Consider the following 19,192-nt stretch of genomic DNA (forward strand, 5'->3'; position numbering starts at 1 on the left):
TCAAGGGCACCAACATAAATCCTTAAAATGATTAATGCTATTGAGGGAAAACTTTTTTCAGTATACTGAATAAAGATAATAACTGGATCTCAAAAACTTTTGATCATTGCTGAAACTTCATTTCAAACGCAGGAACATACCTCATTTAAAAATCTACTGAAAATCATTTGAGTAATTTTGTCAGTTCCCATTTTGCCCTCCCCATGTCCTACTTCAATTGGATAGCCATGACTTGGTTTTTTTTCTTGAAGAAAACTCACAGCCAAGGCAAAAAACAATGTAATAAATTCCTATAAGTACATACTTGGCGCTGAAGTTCCATGTTACCATTGTTAATCTCACTGCCTATCTTCAAAAGCCATTGTTGAATCATGTTAAATATATGTGTTTGTAGTGCCCTGAAGGAAAAAGCAAGTAAAATAAAGGTAAGTGACTTACTTAAGAGTATAAAAATAAGTATCAGATAAAAGAAAGGGTTTCATTTGGCTGGGCCTAGTAAACTTTGGTGTGGACAATTGTTTGAGAACTCAGAGAAAGGTGAATCAAAGCCTTGAGATAACTGGTAGAATTGCTACTCACTGACAACCTTCCTAGCCTCACCTCACTTAAGTAGCCAATCATGAAAAATGTAGACCTTACCTTCAGTGTTAGCTCTCTACTGTAAAAACTCATGCTCATACTCTTTACATTCACTTCTATACCAGTGAGGCCACAAAGTAAGAAGTATGAATTTTAAAATCCTCTCAACAGATCAACTTCCAACATGATAGTGTGAGGAGAAAAGGTGACCCACTCTCCAGTGGAATTAGTAAAATTACTAAAACAAAACAACAAAACATTGAAAGCGTCTGGAAATGGTTTTAAGAACAGACTGCAACTGAAGAAATACATATTCAAGACAATTTATGAAGAGTCAGTAGGAAAGGCAAGAGTCCATGGTATTTGAACCAAAACTATTCCTGTTCTTTCCCTTCCCAGCTCAGTGAGGCACAAACTGCACTGTAGATTGCTGTAGTTAAGAACCCAGGACTCACTCACCCTCCAGCCCCCAGTCAGGTGGCTTTCTTCCTGGGAGGAACAGGATGTCAAGGTTTCTCACTTGATCCCAAATACCCACTATTGAGGCTAAGTACTGAGAAGTGGACTCCTTTCTACCCAGCAGAGAGCTATGAGAACTTACGGGCCAGAATCCGTATCTATGTACTGCGGAACACTGCCGATAATGCTTAATGATGACTCCAACTGAGACTTCATCTCATTAATTTTTTCATTAAGTCCTTCCCATTCTTCAAGAAGCAGGTCAGGAAACTCCAGGAAGCTTTCCAACTTGAAAGCACAGAAGTCAAAAGAACTAATCAAACTTGGAAGAATTCTAGAGATACCTGGAAAAGTGAGAAAATCATTAACTTTTGGAAGTAGCTATAAGTCTACTATTTCAATAATAAATTATGAGATACTAATGGGTAGGGGCATATCTTCTTTTAGTTTCATATTACTCTACAGCTTGCCTAGCAGAGAATCTTGCAAAGAGTAGTTCCTAAACAAATATTTAATGAATAAAAACTATCTAATCAGTGCTTTTCTAACTGATAGACTATTTTCATTGATGACAGTTTTTACTTTGTCTTATCTTCTTGGTGGAGAATGAAATGCATTAAACACAGAAACCATGAACTATGGTTTCTGTTAAAGGCATTAATTCACTGAGTTATCCTGTTAAGAAGACAATAATGAAAAACAGCTTCTTCATGATATAGGATAGTTAAAACAGAAACAAGAACAGATAATAGTTCTTGAGTCATTCTTTAGGTCATTGTTCAGGTTTACATATAGTTTTGGTCTGAATAAGGACCGAGTCTAGATCCTAATCTTTGATTGATTCACTGTGAGATCACGGCAAAATACTCTCTCTAAACAAATGGTGGTGGTGGTGGTTTAGTCTCTTAAGTTGTGTCCGACTCTTGTGACCCCATGGACTGTAGCCAACCAGGCTCCTCTGTCCCTGGGATTACCTTTGTCTAAACTCATTTGCAAAATAAGAAATGAAAATACTCCCATTTCAGAGATATATAAAGAGAAATAATTAAAAAAAAAAAAACTTTTTCTTGTCCTTGATGAAAATATTTTCACTGCCTTCATCAGTAAACTTTAATCTTTTAGGAGTTTTCAAAATTATTTGTTAATAAATGACTTCCTCATTTATTTTAAACCATTTACTACCTCATTCCACATTTCTATGAATACACTGAAAGTGAAAGTGAAGTCGCTCAGTCCCATCGACTCTTTGCAACCGCATGGACTGTAGCCTACCAGGCTCCTCAGTGCATGGGATTTTCCAGGCCAGAGTACTGGAGTGGGTTGCCATTTCCTTCTCCAGGGGATCTTCCCAACTGAGGGAGCGAACCCGGGTCTCCTGCATTGCAGGTAGATGCTTTACCATCTGAGACACACTAAACTCATCAAATGGTACATTTAAATAGATGCATTGTAATGAATTATATCTCAATAAAGTGATACTCAATGCTTTATTTTGCTTGATTTTTAAAACTAAATGTATTATTTTGATTTTCAATATTAATTGTATTGAAACTAATAATTAGTATTAAAATGCTTTATACTGTCAAGCCATCTAATTATCATTACCATTGGTTTTTTCCTTACCATTATCCCCATTTATTCTTATTTCAAATTCTTTGTAGAGTCTTGCTATAATTTTCAAAATTTCCTCCATGAGCTTCTGCTCTGGTGGTATATTTCCCTCCATACTTTTATGGCGACCAAATATCCCAAGGCCAATATCTGTCCAGTTTTCCTGTAACTGTTTAATAATCTTGAGAGAATCATAGTTTGACACTAGAAGATCCCCAGAAAATTTGTCTCTGTCTTCAGTCAACATCTGGAGAGTGAAAGGGGGATGAGGAAATTAGTACATTATTCACTAATGATTTCATCAAAGTCTACTCAGGTGACTCCCAAATATTTTGGAGATATATATCTTATTTGTCATATCATTTCCTCATATGACATACATTCTATTTTCAAAGTTAAAATGAATTTAAATTAATTTTGATACTCTATAAGATAACCCATAGTTTACCAGGATGAAATAATTATATTCAATCCTATATAGGTAAAAATATTAGTGAGAGGCAATTAAGCCTCAGGGAGCTGAGCATGTTTAATCACTATTTGCTTTGATAAGGATGTAATATTTCTGTTTATATGATCCCCACTACACTGGGAAAGTTCCTAGAATGTGCAAGTTTTCGTTTTTTTGTTTAACCCAAAGTACAAGTGATATACCTGACATATCAATAATTATTTGCGAAAAAAATAAGTTACAATTTATATATAAAGCTTGCCATTATTTCAAGACTCAGATAATGTAAACAAATCACCCACACTTATTAGCAACCAGTATTGGAAAGCATTGTAGCAGAGCATTTAAGAGACAGACGCAGCCATTTACCATTTATAGGTAACTAAGGCAAGTTACCTAACATATCTAATCTTCAATTTCCACATCTGGAAGATGGGGGATTACAGAACCTGCATCAGGTGGATACCATGAAGAAAAGTATAACATATGGAAAGCACCTTCAGCCTGACAAGTTAATGAATGAAAATTACTACTATTCCTACTAAAAAAAGAAGCATAATTTTTTTCAGTTTTATCTATGCAGTGTCAAAGAGATAAACATTTAAATAAAATAAGTCGCTAAACTAACTATATTGTATGTATGACAACAAACATTTTCAATTCTGCTCAAATCATTCCAAAAGAAAAGAAAATGGTTTCTTGGGACTGGATGAGATTTTATTAGGTCATGAGTTTGATGTTAACATTTGGAGGATTTCAATATTGTATTTCCCTTTACCAGACTACTGTAACAGGATAGCAATTTGACTAGCAAAATGAAACCTATTTTCAAAGTTTGAACCCTTTAAAAAGACGTTATTAATAAACAAAGTGTGTTCTATACATACAATGGGATATTATTCAATCTTAAGAAGGCAGCAAATTCTGATAAATGCTGCAATGTGGATAAACCTTGTGGGTATTATGCTGAAGGGAATAAGTCAGTCACAAAAGGATTAATTCTACATGATTTCATTTATATGAGGTGCCTAGAGTAGTCAATTTATAAAGACAAAGTAGAATGGCGGTTGCCAGGGGCTGGAGGGAGGAGGAAATGGGAAGTTACTGTTTAATAGGAAGAATTTCAGTTCAGGAAGATGAAAAAATTCTGGACATGGATGGCAGTGATGGTTGCACAATGGGAATGTACTTAAGGCTACTGACCTGTACATAAAAATGATGCAAATGGTAAGTTTACATTATGTATATTTTACCACAATTTTTTAAAAGATGTTATTAATTTTTAAAGTCCCACGTGTCCTTAAGACAAAAGCCAGGTACATGAGAGGCAGAGATGTTGCTTATGTCTGACAATTAGATGAGAGAATCAGAACTACCTTAATTGCCACCCAAGTATCTTTTCCTAAACTTTTTACTGACAACCTAACTTTATTTGACCCAAAAATCTAAAAAATAGAACTGAGAACAGAATATTTAAGAGTATTTTTAAAAGCCCCTGTAGTCTTAATGTTTTCCTTGTCATTCATAAAACCTAGTATGGCATTTTTAAAGGATGAGATATGATTCAGTTGTAGGTAAAGAGTGACAAGTTTACAAACAGCATTTTGATTACCAAGTTGTTTACTAGAAAATCTTACCATTAGCCACTCCTTGAAGTCTGGAACGACTGATTCGAGTATCTTTTGTTTATGGGGGGATAAAATGTCTTTTTCACTGAAAGAAGGAAAAAGAGCAAGAGTGTGGTGTCAAGACAAGATATAAACAATGAAAATCATGAATCCACACATAATATAACAATTAATAATATACTTCTCCCTAATGATTTTCCCAAATGCCTTCCAGGTTCAGCCTCTCCCTCACAGGCATTCATTTTTAAATTTACAAACACAATATAAATTCAGATCATAGTCAGACCTGAGGAAGCAAGTTACAGGGTCAGAGGCCATGACGGTATTAAAAGGGTAGTCTCTGGATCCTCAACATCCAAAATTAGGTCATCATAGGAATAATTCCTGCTGAACACAGTGGCCAAAGTAATATATAAAGAGAAAGGAAGCCTAAAGAATAATTAAGACTCAACATTTAGGTCAGGAGCCCCAACTTCCGGTAAAAAAAAAAAAAAAAAAAAATGTGTTTCCTTTAGTATCTTTTGAAGCCTCACAAGAAGAAAGCTCTTGATAAAGTCATTCCTGAGGAGAAAGGAGAAGAAAGCCACTGCCACCTGTGCTCCTCTCCCAGCTGAGAGTCAACAAGCAGTAGAAGTTGCTCAATGGCTGAAGCAACCAGCCTGAATGTACACCAGCTTCGGCTGCCACTTCCCAATCTACTAACTGGAACACCAGTTCAGTTCAGTTCAGTCGCTCAGTCATGTCTGACTCTTTGCAACCCCATGAACCACAGCACGCCAGGCCTCCCTGTCCATCACCAACTCCCCGAGTCCACCCAAACCCATGTCCATCGAGTCGGTGATGCCACCCAGCCATCTCATCCTCTGTCGTCCCCTTCTCCTCCTGCCTTCAATCTTTCCCAGCATCAGGGTGCTTTCCAATGGGTCAGCTCTTCACATCAGGTGGCCAAAGTATTGGAGTTTCAGCCTCAACATCAGTCCTTCCAATGAACACCCAGGACTGATCTCCTTTAAGATGGACTGGTTGGATCTCCTTGCAGTCCAAGGGACTCTCAAGAGTCTTCTCCAACACCACAGTTCAAAAGCATCAATTCTTCGGCACTCAGCTTTCTTTATAGTCCAACTCTCACATCCATACATGACCGCTGGAAAAACCATAGCCTTGACTAGACGGACCTTTGTTCGCAAAGTAATGTCTCTGCTTTTTAATATGCTGTCTAGATTGGTCATAACTTTCCTTCCAAGGTGTAAGCGTCTTTTAATTTCATGGCTGCAGTCACCATCTGCAGTGATTCTGGAGCCCAGAAAAATAAGGTCAGCCACTGTTTCCCCATCTATCTGCTATGAACTGATGGGACCGGATGTCATGATCTGAGTTTTCTGAATGTTGAGCTTTAAGCTCAACACCTCTTAGAGGATATGAAAAATTGAAACTACTCTTCTCAGTTTGACATTGAAATAGTACCTAAATGTGTTTCCTCAGCAGATAAAGCATCTTAAAGTTTAAAAAAAAAAACTTAAGAAATCATTGAATCCAGCCTGCATTTAAAATATAGATTCCCACTCACCTTGGCTATGATTTAGTCAATCAGCATCCACTTAACTACTTTATAGGCAGCTTCTTCCACTGTCAAATTTCTGTTACAAACTATGATATCCAATCAAAACCAACCTCCTAATAACTGCCAGTCATTGATTCCACTTCTCTGTACATGCACTATGCTACAGAATTTGCAGATGGACCCACATATTGAAGTGTGCCAATAGACATTAATTTGACTTGATTTTAAAAAGAGAGTAAAGAAAAGAAAAAGAGTTGGATTTCAATGAAAGCAGCAGCAGTTTGGTACAGGGATCAGTATGATCAATATGATGTAAGACCATTCAAGCTCCTAGCAGGATTGTGCCCTTGTAAGGGCAGCTGGTTACCTCACCAAAATCAATGTCAGAGTAATTACAAGGTAAAAGAGAAATGAGATAAAAAGAGAGAAAGAACTGGACTGAGTTATCAAACATGATGTCATATAATCAGAAAAACAAGATTCTTGAAGACCCACGTATTATTTCTGAAGAACTGCTGCCATTTGACAAGGCCATCCTTAATACTTTGCAATCTCTCCCTTGTAGACTCTTCATTTTGCTCCACTTCCTGATGAAATTTATTCACTAAATTTCTCCATCTCTGTGTCAACTTCTGCAGTAGTGCAAGGTCAGAAGTGTCCTAGATAAAATGCATGGAATTGAACCATTTATTCATTTATCCATGTAAATACTTACTAGCATGCACCAGGCCATTATTAATACTGTAATATTAGAGACATTCATAGAAAATGGATGCAAAAATTGAACAGATAGTCCTCTTTCAAAATATCAGTGACACTATTATATAGTCCCTTTGGTGTTGAATTTTTCCACAGTAAAAAAAAAAAAAAATTAGAATCAAGATTTTTTTTCCTTTGCAATATGAGCCCAGTTTCCTCACAGGATTTGGCAGGCTGGGCAGTACATTCAAAAGAACAGAAATTTCAAAGTCAAACAGAACCAAATGTAAATCCTAGTCATTTATTGGCTTGGGGGACATTATTCAATTTCAGGTTAATTTTTCTTTTCCAAAAAATAAAGACCCTAATATATATCTCACAGGATTGTTACAAGAATTAAACGAAATGACTAGTGTAAATGATTTGACTCTATAAACATACTAAATGCCACTTCCTTTCTTTGCAACCTAATGTGCTCACTGACTTTGCCCATCAAATTGCATAGAATACATCAATAATCCAATTATTTCAATGAACATAGTTAAATTTTTGTTTAAGCACTATAACTCTGTAAGTAACATTTGCAGTGTTAACTTAGATAAATTGCTCAAATTGCTAGAATCAGAAGACAAATAAAAAGAAGAGCCTTTATTCACTTTTCCTTAGGTTTTTCATTCTGCCCCCAATAAAGCACAAATATAAACTATATTTAAAATTTTATCTATAAACTAACAAAAGCTTCTTGCAGTTTCAACCCTCAATAGGTGAAGTCTCTTTTCCATGACTCAAGTGAATTAAGCTTTACCTTAGATGATAGCAGTATGATGAAATGCTTAGTGTAATTATTCCAGCTTTTTTCATTGAGGTAAAGTCTTTTAGCCAACAGGACTTTATTTCTTTCAATCACCTATTTTTAGAAAGTACTAAAATTAGGAACCTAAAACATTAAAAACCATTGTAATTTATTAAACCCAAACCAACTTCACATATCAATTTTTCATTGAATCATTAATACGATCACAACTTCTTTTTTAAATTATGAACTAATTTGAATCACAAATCCATGTTTTCTAAAACTACTGAACTGAAACCAAACTGAACATGGTATACAGCAGAAGCTCTCAAACAATTTTATCTCAAAACTCCTTTACACTTTTAAAAATTATTGAGAACATCAAAGAGCTTTTATTTATATGGATTATATGTACTGCTATTTATTGGTTTGGAAATTAACTGAAATTATTTAAAATATACATTTGTTAATTCACATAAACATTAATAAACCCATTATATTTTTAAGCTTTTTCTGAAAAATAACTATGTTTTCTAAAACAAAAACTTGAGAAGAACATACAGTTTCACGTTTTACAAATCTCCTTAATGTTTGCTTAATAGAATAGGGCTGTATTTTCATTTGTTTTTTAATTCAATCTGTTGTAATAGCCCATACCATGTAGCTTCAAGAAAAATCCACTGTACATTCATATGAGACTGAAAAAGGCAAATATCAACAGTGTTACAATGAAACTTGTTTTTACCTCATGAAGGGTCTTATGGACCTCCAAGGGTGTCTGTGGACCATACTTTGAGAACCACTGATAATACTAAATCACTTATATAGTCATTCAATGAATAACTGACTATTCAAGACACTGTGTATATAATGGTGAACAAGAGACATAGTCCTTATTTTCAGGGAGTTGACATTATAGCTGTTATTTCCTATTGTTCTTGTTCAGTCGCTTAAGTTGTGTCCGACTCTGCAACCCCATGAACTGCAGCACAACAGGCTTCTATGTCCATCACTATCTTCATGAGCTTGCTCAAACTCACGTCCATTGAGTCAGTGATGCCATCCAACCATCTCATCCTCCGTCGTCCCCTTCTCCTCCTGCCTTCAATCTTTTCCAGCATCAGGGTCTTTTCCAATGAGTCAGTTCTTCGCATCAGGTGGCCAAAGTATTGCAGCTTCAGTTTCAGCATCAGCCCTTCAACGAACATTCAGGGTTGATTTCCTTTAGGATTGACTAGTTTGATCTCTTTGCTGTCCAAGGGACTCTCAAGAGTCTTCTCCAGCACCACAGTTTGAAAGCATCAATTCTTCAGCCCTCAGCCTTCTTTATGGTCCAACTCTCACATCCATACATTACTACTGGAAAAACCATTACTTTGACTATACACACCTTTGTTGGCAAAGTGATGTCTCTGCTTTTTAATACACTGTCTAGGTTTGTCATACCTATTCTTCTAAGGAGCAAGCATGATGATCTAATACAAAGCCCCACTAGTTCAAGGTATTCTTCTATAGGAATCTCTTACCAGTGGTCAGTTAGTTCTCTACTCTTTAAATATTTCTAGATGAGGTAATTTACTTGTTTTTTTTTCTCTCACTGAACATACTAGTTCCCAGATTTGTTTCTTTTTTCTTTTAAATTAAGGTATAATTGAGACCCTGATGCTAGGAAAGATCGAAGGTGGGAGGAGAAGGGGATGACAGAGGATGAGATGGTTGGATGGCATCACCGACTCAATGGACACGAGTTTGAGTAATCTCCGGGAGTTGGTGATGGACAGAGAGGCCTGGAGTGCTGTAGCACATGGGGTCGCAGAGAGTCAGACACAATTGAGCGACTGAACTGAACTGATGTATAATATTACGTTTCAGATGTATAACATAGTGACTGACAATTTTTAAAGGTTATATTCCATTTGTAGTTATTATAAAATATTGACAATATTCTTTGTGCTGTAAGATGTATCCTTGTGGCTTATTTTTTTATACATAGTAGTTCATACTTCAATTCCCTTCCCCTACGTTGCCCCTCCTCCTTTCCCCCTCCTCACTGGTAACCACTAGTTTATTCTCTCTATTTGTGAGTCTGTTTCTTTTCCAGGTTTGTTTCTTATATCATATATTTACTGTCACAATTGTTTCTCTGGACATATCAATGTCTCTTTTAAAGTTCTGCATCAGAATAGAACTTTCATGTCATAGATGAGATCTGACTTATTCCAGAGGAAAGTGGGACAACATTTTGAATGTGTTTAGGGTCATAATTTTCTGTTAATATTGTAATTTCCAGATGTGACATTAGGCAATCAACCAGGAAACACTGAATACTGTATTGTGGGACATTGTTATAATACTTTCCTAAAGCATCTTGTCATTGTCTACAGGCTGCCATATTTCAATTCAGTTGTCATCTTGGGTACCAAAGTATTAAATGATAGAACCAAAGTGACTTATCCAGTGATTGTAATATAGTTACATCATTGATAAAAAAGAACCACTTTCCTTAGTTTATTAATATCTAATTAAAGTTAAAAGTTTTAACACATTCACAAACAACAGAAATAGAATACCTGCTCATACTCATAGGTTCTGGTGAAAAAAAGAGCCCTTAATTGGGCAATAGGCAGGTACCCAATAAAGAAGAAACAAGAGAAAAAAAATATAACTTTTCCTTTTCAAGGCTCATAATAGAACAGTTGCATTATTCATCAATTAAATACATATCTTCATTTCTAATGATTTTATCTACATGATAACAACCTAAATGTCCAATGATAGATGAATGGATAAAGAAAATGTGGTATACACACACACACACACACACACACACACACACACACACACACATACATATACTGGGATATTACTCAGCCATTAAAAAGAATAAAATGCCATTTGCAGCAACATGAATGGACCTAGAAATTGTCATACCAAGTGAAGTAAGTCAAACAAAGATAAGTATTATATGACATTGTTCATATGTGGAATCTAAAAAAAAAAAATTGTACAAAAGAACCAATCTACAAACAGAAATAGAGTCACAGATGTAGAAAACAAATATGGTTACCAAGGGGGAAAGAGAGGATGGGAGGGATAAATTGGGACATTGAGATTGAGACTGACATATACATACTAATATATACATACTAATATATACTAATATATAAGGCAGATAACTTGTAATGACCTATATTGGAATAGGATTTTAAAAAGAGTGGATATATGTATACATATAACTGATTCACTTTGCTGTACAGCACGACTAACACAACATTGAAAATTAGCTATATTCCAATACAAGTTAATTTTTAAAAAATAAATAAAAATTAACAAAAATCTTTATGAATATATGGTATGTATATATATTATATATATATACATATATATAATATACATGATGAATTATTACTTAGTTAGTCATTAAAAAAGAATGAAATAATGCCATTTGCAGCAACGCGGATGGACCTAGAAATTATCAAGAGCTTCCCTGGTAGCTCAGCTGGTAAAGAACCTGCCTGCAATGCAGGAGACCCCAGTTTGATTCCTGGGTTGGGAAGATCCACTGGCGAAGGGATAGGCTACACACTCCAGTATTCTTGGGTTTCCCTGGTGGCTCAGCTGGTAAAGAATCAGCCTGCAATGCAGGAGACCTGGGTTCAATCCCTGGGTTGGGAAGATCCCCTGGAGAAGGGAACGGCTACCCACTCCAGTATTCTGGCCTGGAGAATTACAACTGAACGACTTTCACTTTCCCTTTCAGAGATTATAGTTCTAAGTGAAGTCAGAAGCAAAGACAAGTAACATGGTATCACTTATATGTGGAATTAAAATAAACACAAATAAACATATCTACAAAACAAAAATAGACTCAGAGGTATAGAAAAGATTTGTGGTTGCCAAGGGAGAAAGAGAGTCAGGGAGGGAAGGATTGGGAGTTTGGAATTAGCAAATGTAAACTATTATATATAGGATGGATAAATAATAATGTTCGATACTGTATAGCACAGGAAGCTCTATTCAATATCCTGTGATAAACCATAATGGACAAGAAGATGAAAAAAGAATGTCTATATATGTATAACTGAGTCACTTTGCTGTACAGCAGAAATTAAATACAACATTGTAAATCAAGTATAATTCAAAAAAATTTTTAAATAAAATTTTTGTCTAGATTATTGAAAATTATAAAATGAAACTTTATCTAGCCAAAAAAGAAGTTGATTTCAGATGAAACAACCTTTACAGATAATTCATATGTAGCTGAGCTCCAGATATCTCTTTCTGCCATTAACTGTTTAATATCACTCTCCATCCTTTCTCTTTGTAATGTATATAAGTCATGATATTCTTCTACAATTCTAAAAGAAAAATTAAAAAACAGATACATAAATACATATCTTAAAAAAATAACTTTGTCCTAAAGTAGGCAATTTGTTCCTTTAAAACTCATCATAAGGTAATTATGGCATAATTTCTGGATATATTAGTAACATTAATATACAGGGAAATAGAAGAAAAAATATTCACATTTCATGTATAAATCTTACAGAGGTCTTAAGGAAAAAGTTTAATATATTGTTCCCTGCTCTAAACACTTTTCATCATATTCTTCTTTATTCTCTAGAATTTTCACACCATGGTATTCCAGTGGTATAACAACACGCCATTTAATGAAAAATTCTAAATACGTGTAGTAGTAATATAGCTGTTTTTAGCTTTTTTTCTCATTGAATTTAGCATTCTTTATTAAGAAGATACAAAGGCACAAAGCCCAATAATTGTGAGCTATATTTTTAAATTATATATAATTAGCATAAGATTTAAAGAAATTCTCTACCAATCAATCAAAAGCTTAAGTTTAATTAAGTACCTTTATCTTAAATCTTTTTTCACGTTTACCAAAATACATCTTTTCCTTCTAACTGAATTAAAAGCCCTTCCAAGATTAAATACAAACACAGAAGTTATAAAGTGATTGGTAGCTTTTCACAAAACTTTTGAAACACTTCCTCCTGAAAAATATTAGGGCTTCCCTGGTGGTTCAGTGATGAAGAATCTGCCTGCCAATGTAGGAGACGCAGATTCTATCCCTAGGTGGGGAAGATCCCCTGGAGAAGAAAATGGCAACCCACTCCAGTATTCTTGCCTGGAAAATTCCACGGACAGAGAAGCCTGGCAGGTTACAGTTCATGGGGCCTCAAAAGAGTTGGGCAAGACTTAACGACTAAACGACAACAACAAGGACATTAAGTTTTCTGTAAGAATAAAAAGCTAGTGACATAAAGTCCTTCTGATTTCATTGAAAGCCATTAACCACCAACATCAGTTTCTAAAGCCTCCTTCTATTTGGAGGCTTTGACTTGTTCAAACTGCAAAAAAATTAATCACCATAGATGTCATGCAGATGAATATACACATAAAAATTCAACAAGCTATAACCTTAACAGCTACACACTAAAATTAATGCACTAGCTAGGCACTAAAATTAATGACCCTTGTTTATAAAGACAAAGAAAAAAATGCAGAAATAACCTTAATGTCCAACAACAAGGGACTGGCCAAATAAAATATATAATGTAACTCTCTGATGAAAATACTGTTGCTAATTAAAGATCATGTTCTTAATACTGTACTACATAGGAAAAATTTTTGTGTAAAACATAAAACAAGAAAACCCAAAAGATAATGGTCTATATTCAGCTTTATATAATTTTTTTAAAAATACGTAGAAAAAAGAAAAACATATTGAAATAGTAAAAGTTCAGTTCAGTTCAGTTCAGTCACTCAGTCGTGTAACCCCATGCATTGCAGCACGCCAGGCCTCCCTGTCCATCACCAACTCCCCGAGTCCACCCAAACCCATGTCCATCGAGTCAGTGATGCCATCCAACCATCTCATCTTCTGTCATCCCCTTCTCCTCCTGATCTCAATCTTTCCCAGCGTCGGGGTCTTTTCAAATGAGTCAGCTCTTCTCATGAGGTGGCCAAAGTATTGGGAGTTTCAGCTTCAACATCAGTCCTTCAGTGAATATTCAGGACTGATTTCCTTTAGGATGGACTGGTTGGACCTTCTTGCAGTCCAAGGGACTCTCAAGAGTCTTCTCCACACCACAGTTCAAAAGCACCAATTCTTCAGCACTCAGCTTTCTTTATAGTCCAACTCTCACATCCATACATGACCACTGGAAAAACCATACCCTTGACTAAACAGACCTTTGTTGACAAAGTAATGTCTCTCCTTGTTAATATGCTGTCTAGGTTGGTCTAAAGTCAGCCACTGTTTCCACTGTTTCCCCATCTATTTGCCATGAAATAGTAACAGTAGTCAACTCTAAAATAAAGAATTGTGAATGTTCTCTATTTTCTTATTTATGTGTTTGTATTTTCTAAATTTTCAACAAAATAATTATTATAAAAATATTATCTATAATTTCTAATCACATACAAAACATGAACCATCCTACTTCAGAACCATCAATGTTTAAAGAAAGTGAGATCTTTTTCCTCTCTTTTCTTCCCCTTCTCTTTGATTTTAGAAGATGTTTTGTTCTTATAATGGACATTAACACAAAAGAAGGTCTAGTTTATTTTTTTAATTCATTCAACAAATATGTTTAGTGCCTGCTATATCTCAATACTCAAAACTAAAAAAAAAAACTTTGACCTTATAAAGTTTATTTAGAAGAGCTAATAAATAAAGTAAAACATACTATATTGAGTAGTGATAGTGCTGTGGATAAAAATAAGTCAGATAAAGGGGATTAAGAATATGAAGTGTATTACAATTTTAAATAGAGGGATCAGGAAAGATCGTATGGGCCTCTGGATTTAATAATATGGAAGTCATTGGTGACTCCGACAAGTGCAATTTGGTGGAATGGTGAGGGTGAAAGCCTGATTGGAGTGGGTTCAAGTGATAACAGGAGGACAGAAAGTGGAGAAAAGGAGTGTGACAACTTTTTGAGGAAGTCTGTTGTAAGGGGAACAGAGGAATGGAGCCACAGCTAGAAGGGCATTTGTGGTCCTCAGAGACTTGGAAGTTTTTATATATGGTTTTCAAGTCTGGGGAAGGGGGGTTTTCTTTTATTATTGTTTTTAAGATAAGAGCAATTACAGAATATTTGTATACTGGTGGGACTGATCAAGTAGAGGGAAATATTAATGATATAGGAGAAAGAGGAAATATTTGCTGAAAATATCAAGAGTAGGTAAGAGTGGATGTAATAGGACACAAATGTAGAGACTGACCTTAGAAAGGAGACAGTTTATCCACAATGAGAGAAGGAAAGAGAGAATGTATGAGCACAGATATAGGGGGGTGGGGAGATGTAGAGAGAACTGAACTCTCTCTTCAATTTGCTTCTATTTTTTAGAAAGCAAGGTCATCAGCTCAGAAAGAGGACGGAGAGGTAATGTCAGAGGTAAGAGGATAAAAGATAGAGTATAAGGTAGTTATTTACTAAGATAACAAGGATGACTCAGCTACAGAAAACAGTAGTACATTCAGTGGACAAAAAATGATCAAGGTACACCTCTCATTCTAGAAAGCAATAAAACAGAATACAAGTCAGAAAGTTATTTTTGAATTTATATTTTGTAAAATTTATGTTTTTCTTGACATTTAGAGAATATGGTCACTCTTTAACATGTAAAAAGTAAAAGATAATTCTGGATTAAAAGGGATACAGAATAAAATACAATGTGCGGTACTAGATTGGGTACTGGTTTAGACAACCCAATGTAAAATTCATTTTGAGAATAATTAAGAACATTCAAATAAGAATTGGGTTGAGACTTTTCTGGTTGTCCGGGGGTTAAGACTTCATGCTCTAAATGCAAGAGTCCCAGGTTCAATCCCTGCTCAGGGAACCAAGATTCCACATGCTACACAGTGCAGCTGAATAAATAAAGTTAAAAAAAAAAAAGAATTGGGTAATTTATGAGGTATAAATTTGCTGAAACAGGTATGGATCATTGACTGAAAAAACAGGCTAACAGTATGGACAATACAATTTTGGTTTAAACAATGCATGTATGCACATGTACATAGAAAAAAGATCCATAAGAATATATACTAAGGTATTTACAGATGGGGGGGCGGTCCTAAGAGATGGGGGGGCAGTCCTAAGATGGCAGAGGAATAGGATGGGGAGACCAACTTCTCCCCCATAAATTCATCGAAAGAACATTTGAATGCTGAGCAAAGTCCACAAAACAACTTCTGAATGCTGGCAGAGAACATCAGGGACCCAGAAAGGCAGCCCATTGTCTTCAAAAGGAGGTAGGACAAAATATAAAAGATAAAAAGAGAGGCAAAAGAGTTAGGGATGGAAACCCGTCCCAGGAAGGGAGTCTTGAAAAAATTAAAATACAATCAGATGTATCTTTTGATACATACCCAAGAGCTTCCTAGTAATCAGAACTCTAACAGAAAATGAAATAGAATGTAAAAATGAAACAGAATAGAGGTTAGAAAACTACAGCCTGTGGATCAAACCTGGCCCATCACTTGTTTTAGTATACCCTACGAGTTAAGAACTTTACTTTTAAAATTTTTATATATTTGATTTATTTTGAATAGTTTTCAGTGGTTAAAAAACAATAGGAGAATAATATTCTGTAGCACATGGAAATGTTATAAATTCAGATTTCAGTGTCAATAAATAAAATTTTATTGGAACACAGCCATGTTCTGGTATTGTCCTTGGCTGCTTTTGCACTACAGTGGCACACATTTACAAAGGCAGAGTTGATTGAATAGTTGCATTAGAAACCATATCTCACCATCTGGCCCTTTATAGAAAAAGTCGGCTAATTCCCTGAAATAGAATAAAAACATTAGGACTTCAGTAGAGTCACTAACATCTAAAAGAGAACTAGACTCACATTACTAACTACTAACTTGGAAAATTCAAACAAAAACCAGATACATTTTCATATTTTTAAGACTATAAGAGATATGGGCAAAAGTGAAATCTCATACACTGATTAGAGGATACACTGGTACAACTACTTTGGGGAGTATTTGGTAACATCTAGCAAGACAGGCTACAATATGACATGACCCAGTAATTCCACTTCTAGGTTTTACCCCCTGGAAAATTTTCATACACAGAGACACAAGATGTGCACTACAATAGTGTGTGGAAGAGTTTATACAATGAGCTTTATGTATATTAACGCCTTTGGAATTGCTGTAATTTAAAAAAACTTCAAACTCTTCAAAAATTTTTATTTCTTGAAAGAAGGTGTGAAGCAAATATGACATAATGGCTAACATTTGGTAACTCACCTGGCATTCTTTTCAGCATCTAAAAGAGCTTGTGCCAAATCTCTGTGAGCCTTCTCTGCTTCCTTTGTTAATTTTATATCATGTGCCCGAACCAGACACAGCTCCCTGAAATAGAGCAAGCCAATTTTATATTCATAACCGAAGATTTTGAAAAATTTTCTACCTAGGAAATCAGATTTATACTCAGGAATTCTTCTCATTTACCATGCATATATCTCTTCCCAGTTTTTCCACCCTATAAACCAAGGCAGGAAATCTAGTGTTCACTCAGGTGAACTCTAACCAGGTTTAGCAATGGAATCAGACTGGCTAGAAGAGGCAGAAAGAAGATGTGAGAGCTCTCTAGAATGGAGTGAAGGCAGATGCTGGTAGCCAAGGCCTTAAGGCTGCTCTATCCTAGCTCTGGCATGTCTATTCTATTGTCTTCATTCCTGCCACTAATATCTTGCCACAAGGTTAGCCGATCACAAAATGTGATAGCTATTATACATATTGCTTATTCTCTTCGGGATTTGAACCTTAATATCCATAATCATCGCACTGCTCTGTAAACCAGATTAAGATAAGCACCTCTATTTTGGAAGGAAGAACAAGAGTCTTTTCCCTATCAAAAATACACAGAGCCCTAGTTTTGTGTTAACCTGTGTAACCCACATCTCTACATCTCTATCCAGGCCTTTCTGTTCTCTTGCAAAAACTGAAACGAGAGTAAGAGAGTCCTTTAATCATTCTACTTTCCCTGAGTATCTTTTACTCTCTTTAGGAACAGAGCTTTGATAAGCACAGCTTTTACCTGGTCAGTTCCTCAATAACATTCTTAAAATTGTACAATTCTTCTAAAATGCGCTGGTCCATCACTCGCTGAGTTACCATGTCTTTGTAGAAGTCAATCATCTGCCGGGCAATTTGGTCAAGCATCTGTACATACCGCTCTCTGCATGAGAAAAACGAAAACAAGACATCAGGCAAAAAGGAAAAGGAGCCAGAAAATACGTGAGAGAGAAAAGTAGTTTTAAGGAAAGAAATAGTGAACAGACACTCATAAAAGCTATGTGCGAAGAACAAAATAGAAAAAGACCTAGGCTGTGAATTCTTGCCATGCTCATGAATGAATTTTGAATGCCAAGTGAATGAATTGTGGAGAATTTTAACCAGAGTCATAATTATGTGGAACATAATGTCTGAGATGTAAAACAAAATAATGACTTCTTTTATTTCTTCTTCTAATTTAGAAACTCTATGAAGATAAAAAGCTATGTCTTACATATTTATACATTTACAACATCTGACAGTGTCTTGAATATAGTGGGACTTTTACAAATAGTTAAATTCATAAATAAAACCATTTTTCTCAAATTGACCAAAAGGTTAAAGGACACCAACTGTAAGTCCCTAAGTACAATAAGTAATTTCTCTTGCTTCTGAACAACATCAAATAAAATATTTGGAAATGATTCCAGATGATAAACTATGAATACCATAACTGAGAAGTCTTCGTTTATTTTAAAAGTGATCTAAGTATTATACTCTAAAACTGACCCCAGGATTATAATATCTTTGAGTTGGAATAATCATTTAGATGAATCTCTCACCTATTGACAAAAAGAATTATCCAGCCCTTGCTTAAACACTTAAAGTGACAGGGAGTTCATCAGCTCAGCATGCAGCTCATTCACCAGGAAGTATCAATTTTTAAAACACTTTCTTTAGAATTTTCCTCATGGCAATATAGGAACAACACACTCTGAAGGGCTTTCCCATTAAAACACAACTAGAGGATGAACCTAGAGCCTATAATACAGAGTGAAGTAAGTTAGAAAGAGAAAGACAAATATATATTAACGTATACATATGGAATCTGAAAGACAGTACCAACTATCCTACGTGCAGGGCAGCAAAGGAGATGCAGACATAAAGAACAGACTTTTGGACACAGTAGGAGAAGGAGAGGATGGGATGATTTGAGAGAATAGCATTGAAACATATACATTACCATATGTAAAACAGACAGCCAGTGAGAGTTTGATGTATGACACAGGGAACCCAAAGCCGGTGCTCTGAGACAACCTGGAGGGATGGGGTGAGGAGGGAGGGGGAGGAGGGTTCAGGAGGGAGCGGT

General features: G+C 35.4%; 1 protein-coding gene across 6 annotated transcripts in view; it reads right to left on the bottom strand.

Moving 5' to 3' along the window:
* The window catches only part of AXDND1 (axonemal dynein light chain domain containing 1), a 69,695-nt gene that overhangs the window by 34,832 nt on the left and 15,671 nt on the right, over positions 1 to 19,192 (bottom strand). For all 6 annotated transcript variants that reach the window (XR_014052388.1, XR_014052387.1, XM_081485897.1 and 3 more), the window contains exons 10-18: positions 17,867 to 18,007; positions 17,074 to 17,178; positions 12,019 to 12,139; positions 7,794 to 7,895; positions 6,785 to 6,948; positions 4,738 to 4,813; positions 2,662 to 2,896; positions 1,181 to 1,382; positions 305 to 398 (exon numbers count right to left, since the gene is read on the bottom strand). Coding sequence is in view for 4 of the 6 variants with exons in the window: in XM_081485897.1 (XP_081342023.1) it covers positions 305 to 398; positions 1,181 to 1,382; positions 2,662 to 2,896; positions 4,738 to 4,813; positions 6,785 to 6,948; positions 7,794 to 7,895; positions 12,019 to 12,139; positions 17,074 to 17,178; positions 17,867 to 18,007 (1,240 nt within the window). In the remaining 2 variants the exon portion in view is untranslated. The remainder of the gene's footprint in view (positions 1 to 304; positions 399 to 1,180; positions 1,383 to 2,661; positions 2,897 to 4,737; positions 4,814 to 6,784; positions 6,949 to 7,793; positions 7,896 to 12,018; positions 12,140 to 17,073; positions 17,179 to 17,866; positions 18,008 to 19,192) is intronic.

The sequence above is a fragment of the Giraffa tippelskirchi genome, chromosome 5, assembly GCF_054371585.1.
Source record: "Giraffa tippelskirchi isolate mGirTip1 chromosome 5, T2T-mGirTip1v1.2.pri, whole genome shotgun sequence".
Classification (NCBI taxonomy): domain Eukaryota; kingdom Metazoa; phylum Chordata; class Mammalia; order Artiodactyla; family Giraffidae; genus Giraffa; species Giraffa tippelskirchi.